Here is a 10,119-nt window from a genome sequence, read left to right as displayed (position 1 = left end):
CCTTCTTGGTGAAAACCAAAACAAAGAAGTCATTGAGCACCCGTGCCATTTCGACATTTTCTGTTATTATTTCTCCCCTCCCCCACTGAGTAATGGGCCTACCCTGTCCTTGGTCTTCCTCTTGCTTCTAATGTATTTGTAGAATGTTTTCTTGTTAACCTTTCTGTCTCTAGATAGTTTGATCTTGTTTTGCATCTTGGCCTTTCTAATTTTGTTCCTACATACATGTGTTATTTGTTTATATTCATCCTTTGTAATTATACCTAATTTCCACTTTTTATAGGACTCTTTTTTTATTTTTAGATCACTGAAGATCTCCTGGTTAAGCCAGGGTGGTCTCTTGCCATACTTCTATCTTTCCTATGCAGTGGGATAGTTTGCTCTTGTGCCCTTAATAATGTCTCTTTGAAAAACTGCCAACTGTCTCCAACTGTTTTTCCCCTTAGCCTTGCTTCCCATGGGCTCTTACATACCTACTCCCTGAGTTTGCTGAAGTCTGCCTTCTTGAAATCCATTGTCTTTATTTTGCTGTTCTCCTCCTACCATTCCTTAGAACCATGAACGCTACCATTTCATGATCACTTTCACCCCAGCTGCCTTCCACTTTCAGATTCTCAACCAGTTCCTCCCTATTTTTCAAAATCAAATCTAGAACAGCCTCTGCCCTAGTAGCTTTCTCCACCTTCTGAAATGAAAAATGGTCTCCAATACATTCCAAGAACGTGTTAGATAATCTGTTCCCTGCTGTGTTATTTTCCCAACAGATGTCTGAGTAGTTGAAGTCCCCCATCACCACCAAGTCCTGTGCTTTGTATGATTTTGTTAGTTGTTTAGAAAGCTCATCCACCTCTTCTTCCTGGTTTGGTGGTCTGTAGTAGACCCCTACCCTGACATCACCCTTATTTTTTACCCCTTTTATCCTTACCCAGTGATTTTTGACGTCTGTCTTTTTATTTCCATCTCAATCTAAGTCCAAGTGTGTCCATTTTTAATATATAAGGCAACACCACCTCTCTTTTTTCCTCGGCCTGTCCTTCCTGAGCCAGCTGTACCCTTCTATACTAATATTCCAGCATAAATGAAGGCCAGTCTAAAAATATGTCCCAGAAGCCTTACTTCATTGGCAAGGGGGATTTCTGGCTTTATAATGGGATAAAGCAACCATTTCCAGCCCTGCTGGCTCAGGAGATAGCCAGCCTTAAACCTGTCACTGGTCCAAGACAGCTGCAATATTCCCCAGAGGCCAGTGTAGTTTGCCAGGAGAATTCCAGTTTTGGGCAGAAGGAAAATGAGAGAAATATTTTCCACTGGTGTCTGTTTGGAGCTGCTCAGAGAAAGAGTAAAGTGCATGGTAAATGCAATGTGGCACATGGTGCTGGAACTTACAATGTGCATGTCACCACCACATATGTACCTACTGAGTTGGGGAGAGGTGGTTAGTGATTAAGTCTGGCCTTATTTGGTCCTTTGTTTGCAGTCCTTCAGCCATCTAGAGACTCCATCACGTCTTTCACTAAAATTCAAATGTGTTACATCTACCGCATTCTCTTCTTCCACTGATTGTATAATTCTGTTGAAGACGCACTCAACGTTTCTTCGCTACTGAAGCGCATTATAAAGCATAAAATTCAAAATAGTCTGAGACTACACAACGTGCAACTCAAATCAGTCACTGAAAGTTATACCGTCCCCTTCACGGTAGGATCCGAGTCCGAGCCAGGCATGTAAAAGTAGACAAATACTAACAATCTCTCTTTCTTTCTGCCCTGCTCTTGTCATCATCTATATTTATAAGATGAATCATGTGTTAAAAGAAACAAGTGAAACAAACTTTGAGATCCTCATTGATTTTTGACTCATGTTGTACATTGTTGGATGTTAATCAGCTGTTCAATGCTTCTTGCTTCATCAGCTACACTGTGGCGAAATTCAGCCCAAGGCAAAAGGCCCACTCTAGGACCAGGGCCCCACTCACATCCCAGTTAAGCTCTCAAAACAGGACACAAGTGATGTGTACGCATTGCCTAGGGCTGGTATGGGCTTCTCTGCACAGGGCTGAATGTCACCTGGAATGTTAACAGAAGTGCTGTGTTCATTTTCTTTCATAGTCATTTAACATTGTTTGGATACCAGCATGGAAAACCAGATTAAGGAAGTCTTGAGCTAGGACCTGACACCCCCAAGCATTCACATTTACAAGAAGGAAGAACAGACTGTCTGAGAAGGTGATTTGTCAAAGATCAGTACCCAAAATTCAGATATTTATCCAGCTCTTATCTGAGTCTCACATCTTCAGAACTGTGCTAGTCATCCTGTGAAAACAAGCTTTCTCGCCGCACTTTGGCATTCCACCTTTTGGCCAAATACTTGAGTGTGAAGAGGTGAGTGAAAATGAAAAATAATTTTCAAAGTTATATAATGTTTTCAAGTTTTAGGCACAGGCATAGTTCTTACTTTATCCAAACCATTTCGCCTAACTATAATGAAGATCTCCCTCCAAACAAGCATTTTCATTCTCTTGAAACCTGAGACGCAAATTTCAGAATCTGATTATACATGCCACTATAACAACTTTTCATCTTTTCCCAGAATTTTCAGATAAAATACAGCAGAGTTCTTATATAAATTGTTCATTGTTTTGGTAACAATTTATTGTTTGTGACTGATGGGAATTTCAAATCGTGGTAATATGACATTTAAATATTCATTACATGAGAGGTTCCTAAAACAAAAGCATTTAGGCCTGTGTTAACAATAGGGAGTGTTTTGGTCTTTGTCTTGTGGACTAACTCAACTGAGGAGTTGCTTTTACTATATCTGGTTAAGAGTTCCTTGAACTCCTGGCCTACACAGAGTTACCTCCTCCTTGTGCACTGTGCTGAGTGACAGCATCAAGTATTATGTATGTACAAAACATCTGACCAGCAGGTATTGGAAAACTGCATCCAGGTAATTCCCTGGTTCTTGTAATAAACTAAGAAGATCTTTTAGAATGATTCAGTATCAGCATGTCTTCTCCTTAAGATACTGAATTGCTCCCGTTTCATAGATTTAATGATCTTAATTCATTTATGAGACAACTGTAAAAAACCTGGTCCATTTAGAGGTGGTTAGCTACACTGGAGAATGCTGGGTTTAACAGAGACCACTGGGGCAGGGAACTGAAGAAGGTTTCCCAAGTCAGCTGAAAAACATTTCAAGAAAATTCCTCTTGCAGTCTCTGACACGCACAAGGGGGCCTGTGGAGAATGGCACAGCAAGACAGACACATGATGGAGGCAGTAAGAAGGAAAGAGGCTCCACGCTGCAAGGCCACCTCTGTAATTCCTGCTTCTTTCAGTCCCAGAACTCCCATGATTCATAATAAGTCACTTGAACTGTTTTGTTTGGTGGACTTCGGAACTCATTTGAGCAGCTCTGAGCTGAAATGTGCAGGTGAACGTGTCATACCCATTCCTGGACAGGTCGTTTGTAATAGGTAACGTTTTGCTGCACTTCTTTGTTTTTAAACTGGAAGATGGTATATACCAAGACAAGGATACACAGAGATAAGATGCAAGGGATCACGACTGCAATTGCATTTACAGTGCTAGGCACATCATTGATTGTCACCATAATATCCACATCATCGTGGGGGAAGCGTCTCTCTTTGCTTTGTTCAACTTCCTTTTGGTTGCAGCCCATCCAGTCTTTGAGGATTGACCTGGGGTAGCCTGGCTCCACACTCAGCCTCTGGTTATCGAACTTCCAGTACTCCTTCCCTTTATAGAAGTAGGTATAAACTAGGGGACAAAAGAGAGATCACTTCATAGCATAACATTCAAAGACTTGAAACCGAATGGGCACAAAGAGGTATTGAAAGGAGTTTCGCTTACAGTCATTATTTCTCTGCCTAATGGTAGGAGGCTGTGGGGGCAAGAAAAACATACATAAGGAACCTCCCATGGCAAATTTGAAGGCAACTTCTTGATTTTAGAGGCATGTAGAGCAAATGTTTACAAGAAAAACCAAGCCGCTGATTTGCTGTTTATTTGAAATTCTAATCTAAGCGTTCAGGGGCAAATTAGGGTCAACTAAAGCACCAACAAGCATGCCATGATGCACTCGGGGACTTCCTCTACGTTACAAAAACATTCCAATATTTTGCGGGGACCAACGTCTGCACTGATTTGGATATTGGTTTGTTGATATTTTTAGAATATTTTTGTTTCATATTTTGGCTCTGAGAGGGAAGTGAGGGAGAAGACCCTGGATAGGAGCAGCTCTTTGGAGCACACCTGTTTGAAGATTTGGCCTTGATTATTAACCAGTTGGACAGTGGCTTTAAAAGCTCCCCTTCTGTTGCTGAAAGGCTGATGCCTTCAGCTGCTCCTTGACTGACGTAACCTTCACTCTCCAGATGCTTCCCACACCCCCTTTTCTTAGTCTTTCTCTCCCCACCCTGTCGGGAAAGGGCAGGGAAAATTCCAGCTCCCCATCTTCTGGGCTCCTGCCTAGCTGGCTCCCACTCCACTTCTCTGTAGGAGCTCAGGGATCTTTCCTGACAACTCAAGAGAAATCCACTGCAACAAGGGTGCCTGTATCCTCTGCAGAGGACAGACTCCACTCCAGCCAGCTGCTTCTCTTTCCCAGTTGGCTGGAGAAGAGTTGGAGGATAAAGGAGAAAATGAATGGGGAGAGAGAAACAGTCTGATAGATGCAGACAGGGATGGCGAAGTAAATATTGCTCATAGTCCCTAGGCAGGGGCCCATGGGGCTGGGCACTGGGCAAACACAGCGGGAGATAGAGTCCCTGCTCCAAGGAGCTTGCAATACAATAATGTGACTTAGTCATGGAAAAAAAGGTGTGTGTTTGTTTGAATGGGGCAGGGAAGTGGGTCACAGGTTACTGGGGCTAGATTCACAAGAGGACTTAGGTGCCTATCTGCCATGTGAGGTGCCTAAATCCCAGAATCAGGCCCCATTCAGAGTCACAAAACCCTTGCTCAGCTGTAGCCAGACCTAGAGGTGCCTAAACTCACTCAGCACCTACATTTTTGCAGTAAAAGTTCCTGAGGCCCCTTATGTTTCTGCCTCTGAGTATAAACACTGCAGCTTTCAGGTCGCCTACCTGCCAGAGCGCTCCGCCAAGCGGGGGAAGAAAGGCGTTCCTCCGCCTAACTTGTCTGTGGGGCCCAATCTAATATGCAGGTTCAAAGCTCACCTACCAAATCTGGTCCCTCCAGGCAAACTTACACAAGACCCCCATAGGAGAGGGGTCCCTTGTAACTGATTGGGGTGCTCAGCTGGGATGTGACGATCTCCATTCCACCCTGCAGGGAAGAAGGGATTTGAGCAGAGATTTGCCCCCCCCCTCAGGCCAGTGGCCTAGCCGCTGGGCTTTGGGCTAGTCTGAGGGGGGCTCCCTCCATCTCGCCTGTTGAAGCTGTTCCACTGTGAATACATAATTTAAAAACGTCATTAGAGCAGGGTGCGGGATCCTGGCTATTCCCCCTCCCCCGTGAGCGCTCTCCCCACCTGACTACAGTCCTTCTTATGGCTGGGCTCTCTCTCTGGCCCAATCATTCTTTCATTAGTGGAAGAGCTTCAACAAGAGAGACTGAGGGCGTCCCCACATCGGAATATCCCAGAGCCCAGCCCCCACCGTGGGGTGGCAGATTTCTGTTCCAATCCCCTCTCCCCCTCAGGCAGAGCGGGCATTTGCACCATGGGTCTCCCGCACCCTCCGTGAGGACCCTAACTTGTGGAGCGCCGCCTCCCTCTGCCCTGCCGCTAAAACAGCATGGGCACCGCGCCCCAAAAGAGGGTTTACAGCTGAGACCCCCAAGCAGAGGGAGGCCCCTCCCTGGAGCCTGGACTTGGACACCTGTCTCTGAGGGGGTGGAGCTTAGCACCCGCCTGGACTTGGCACCTCCCGGTGGCTACTGTAGGCGAGTAGCTGCCTCGCAGGCTGGCCGTTATGAATCCCATTCTGAGGTGCCCGTCTCCCCCGGTCAGTGCACAGGGGCTCAGGCGCCTAACGCAGCCTTGTTGGACCCAGCGGTTTTCTAGGTGCCTAGATGTTAGGGCTGGGGATGCTCAGCATGGCCCAGCCTCCGCTGCTTTGTGACCCCAGCCCTTCGCGCCCTCTGGGACCACTGATGTCAGAGCAGCGTTGTGAGTGCTGGGGCCTGACTCCAGCTCAGTAAAACCATCTGAAACAAACCAGCCCCAAGCTAGGGAACCTGGTATTAGTCTGACCAGCACTTGCAATAATGGGATCTACGTACAGCCTTCTTTGCTGATAAAAGCTCCTTGTGGGGCCTGTGGGATTCCCCTCCACACAGCGATGGGCTTTGGGTATCCTGGGTCAGTCGCTCTCTTGTCCTCATTATAGCGCCAGTACTTGTCTCCTCGGAAGAAATAGGTTTTGCCCACTGGCTCCCATCGCAACGCTGTGTCGATGCCTTCCCGGGGGAGACAGCTTCCCAGCTCCACCAGGCCGTGTGGGTACCCTGGCTCTGCTGTCACTTCCTTAAAGACCCAGTATTTATCTCCTAGGGATGGGGGGGGGGAAACAGACAATAAATTTACTGAGATCCAGCCGACCACTTGAATCTGAAATGTTCTCACGGCTTGTAACTGAACTTCAGGTTAGGCGCACGGCAGGGGAGTGCTTACGAAACATCACTTGCCAGGCTGATTACAGCAGCGTCCCCAAACTGTGGTCTGTGGTGGCCCAAGAACATTTGTTGGTAGGCTGCAGAGAGCTGGCTGGTCACCTGGTGCTAGCTCTCCTCCTTGTTTCCAGCTGAGAGAAACCGAGAGGAGGGAGAGAGGGATGGATGAAGAGCAAAAGGAGACAAAAGTGATTCACGCTGAATAAACGACCGGGAGGACGCTGAATGACTGACCTCACTAGAGAGCCTACAAACACAGCAGCATATTCCTGAGACACGTTACGTACCAAGAGTCACCAGCGGGGTGTTGGACGGGCGTGACTGAAAGAGAAGGTGTCTATGGGCTCACTTCTCAACTAAGATGTGAGCCACTATTTGGGATCACTACATGCAACATAGTCTCAGCAGTAGTCAGCAAATACATACTAAATACCATGCTCAGTACCATGACAAATGATTCATTTAATCAATTACTTTCTGAAAACTGGTAACACTCAACTAAAGTTGCAGGTGTTGAATAGTATTCAACCCTGCCTGCTTTCTGTGAAGGGGTTTTGTGTGTATCCATGTTTGTCTTAGTCATGACTACATTCACTCCCAGACAGCTAGCTGGCCCCTGCTGTTACCCTAAGTACAGTACACCCTTCCCCTAACAAACCCCTCGGGATCCAAGCCAGGGGCTGGAGGAGCTCTGAGCCCCCACCACAGACCCAGGGCCGGAGGAGCTGTCAGCCCTTGCTGCAGCCCCAGGGCTGGAGGTGGGATCCAGGCACCAGGTTCATTATATTATCGTTATTATGAAGGGCATTATAGCGAGAGTGTCCTGTAGTTTCCAACTCTCCCTACTGGTGGCACATTGGTGCACACACCATGGAAGACAGGTAATCATAGAGCCAGCATAAGGAAGAAGGTGGCTGCACCCTAAAAGACATGTTGGGTCACATGCAGAAGTCAGGGGCCATTCCTAAAGTGAACCCCCAAGACTAGCGTCATCCGCCTCACAAGAAAGTACTGTGGCAAGGGGCAAACTGCTGTGATGAGAATAACCCATTCCCCCTCCGGCTTTAGCTCTCCTTGCTTTCTAGTCGCCTGGGACTCTTCCCCCTCCCATGGTTTTGAGAAAAGAGGGCTAAATGAACGATATAACGCGATATGGTCAGGCTTCCAGGAGCCACCAGGGCCGGGGCTGCAGAGCTCTACAGCTCCCTTCCCCACCCCCTGACGCTCACAACGAGTAGCAACTGATTTGCTTTCCATCCAATTTGGATGAGATACTAGTCTACCCCGCCTCGCTTTTAATGTAATGCCGGTAGGGATGCTGCGCCCTCACCAGCCTTTCCACACTATCCTAAAAAGCAGAAGCCGTTGCACAGCACTCTTGTCGCCAGGACAGCTGACCGGGGAGATGCTGCCCCTCTGAGACTAGGTGAAATTACGGACTGGCTAAAACAAGTCTCAAGTGGACAGATTATCTGAAGCTATAACCCGAGAACGTAAATCTCACTAGTACACTTCCAGCTGACTTGCAAGGCTTGGCAGCGAGACCAGAGAAAGCTGAGGCCAGACTCTCCTCACTAGATGACACAGTGAGTACTATGGACATGACTGCACAGCCACAGAAAGACCTGTTAAAGCACGGCGGGAGACGGGCATTGATCGCGAGAGGGAAGCGCCAGGAGAAACAGTCTGAGAATTGTGGGGATCTCAGAGGGGCTGGAAAAAGGGAGATCTGGGGTATTTTTATCCACCATGCTGCCAGGGCCTTTGTCTCTCCCCTGATCAGAACCCAAGATATTAAGAGAGCCCACCACCCCCTTGCACCAAAACCCCCTCCAAATGCACAGCCCTGGGCCATAATTGTAAGGGTTCTAAAATACAACAGGAAGGAATGCACTCTCAAAAACAGCCTGGGACCTTAAAAATCTAACATGGCAAGTACACAGGCTGGTGATTTTCCAGGATTACACCAAGGACGTGGGGAAAAGAGGGCAAAATTCAAGATCCAAAGCTCTAGCCCAAGGGCTGGAGAACTTCATTTCCCTCTCTGCTACTCTGCGTTAAAAGGAAGGCCAGGTGCTTAGTTTTACAGCAGCAGAAGAGGCTGAAAGGATCTGATCTCACTACAGCACAAGACACCACGGCAGATACAGCCAGGATGCGTTAAAACAACTTTGCCAGCTCAGTCACTGCTGTGTTGAACTTCAGCTCCCAGCTCAGGGCCAAACTGTGCAGGGCAAATGCACCACCAGCTTCTCCCTTCCCCTTCCCTCTGCTTGATTTCTTTGTCCTCCCCTGGTTTCACCAGCCCAGGGAGCTGAGTGGGGGGTCGGGAGAAGACTCTCATCTCTGATTGAACTTTGACCCTTCTGCCCTCCCTTCCCCCCAGACTCCAGAGGCAATTCTGTGCTCAAGCTGCTGCAGGCAGGAGTGTTACAATGCGGAGACCCTTGCTTGGTCTGCATCTACCTGCCCCCCATGATTCCAGTGCACTGGGAGCAACATTCCACCCTCCCCCATGATTCCAGTGCACTGGGAGCGACACCCCCCTCCCCTGATTCCAGTCCACCAGGAGCAACAGCCCCGCCCCCCAATTCCAGTGTACTGGGAGCAAACCCCCCCCCCATGACTCCAGTGCACTGAAAGCATCTGCCCCTCTCACAATTCCAGTGCACAGGGAGCACATCCCCCTTCGAGATCCTGACTCCAAGCAAAGTGCGGTACTGGGCCTGGGGATGCCTTACACCTGTGGATCAGCAGCAGGGCTCAACAGAGCAGTGTGAGTTCGTTTTCTGTCTGAGGCCGCTCTCTCCTGGTACCTTTTCCAACCCCCTCCTCTTCCCCCCAGTGATTTTACTTTCCTTCATCCCCAGCTAATCTCCTAGATTCTGGGTTTATAGTAAATCTGAAACTATTCAACCCATTTGCCTTAAATGTACGTGTGTGAGAGCTACCAGAGCTAAGCAACGTTTGAGCTGTATAAGTAGGAGCATTGCAGCAGATCGAGGGACGTGATCGTTCCCTTCTGTTCGACATTGGTGAGGCCTCATCTGGAGTACTGTGTCCAGTTTTGAGCCCCACACTACAAGAAGGATGTGGAAAAATTGGAAAGAGTCCAGCGGAGGGCAACAAAAATGATTAGGGGGCTGGAGCATGTGATTTACAAGGAGAGGCTGAGGGAACTGGGATTATTTAGTCTGCAGAGGAAAAGAATCATAGAATGAGGGGGGATTTGATAGCTGCTTGCAACTTCCCAAAAGGGGGTTCCAAAGAGGATGGCTCTAGACTGTTCTCAGTGGTAGCAGATGACAGAACAAGGAGTAATGGTCTCAAGTTGCAGTGGGGGAGGTTTAGGTTGGATATTAGGAAAAACTTTTTCACTAGGAGGGTTGTGAAGCACTGGAATGGGTTACCTAGGGAGGTGGTGGAATCTCCTTCCTTAGAGGTTTTTACGGTCAGGCTT

General features: G+C 47.9%; 1 protein-coding gene across 10 annotated transcripts in view; it reads right to left on the bottom strand.

The window, feature by feature from the left end:
- Positions 1–2,614: 2,614 nt before the first annotated feature.
- The window catches only part of MMP24 (matrix metallopeptidase 24), a 157,347-nt gene continuing 149,842 nt past the window's right edge, over positions 2,615–10,119 (bottom strand). For 9 of the 10 annotated variants that reach the window (XM_048820009.2, XM_048820012.2, XM_048820011.2 and 6 more), the window contains 2 exons: positions 6,270–6,536; positions 2,615–3,782 (listed from right to left, as the gene is read on the bottom strand). In XM_048820009.2, coding sequence (XP_048675966.1) covers positions 3,445–3,782; positions 6,270–6,536 — 605 coding nt within the window. In that variant the 3' untranslated portion in view covers positions 2,615–3,444. The remainder of the gene's footprint in view (positions 3,783–6,269; positions 6,537–10,119) is intronic. The other variant, XM_048820014.2, reaches the window with a different exon arrangement.

The sequence above is a fragment of the Caretta caretta genome, chromosome 13, assembly GCF_965140235.1.
Source record: "Caretta caretta isolate rCarCar2 chromosome 13, rCarCar1.hap1, whole genome shotgun sequence".
In the NCBI taxonomy this organism is placed as follows: domain Eukaryota; kingdom Metazoa; phylum Chordata; order Testudines; family Cheloniidae; genus Caretta; species Caretta caretta.
Note: the sequence above shows the minus strand (reverse complement) of the source record. Positions and strands in the feature narration are given on the sequence as shown.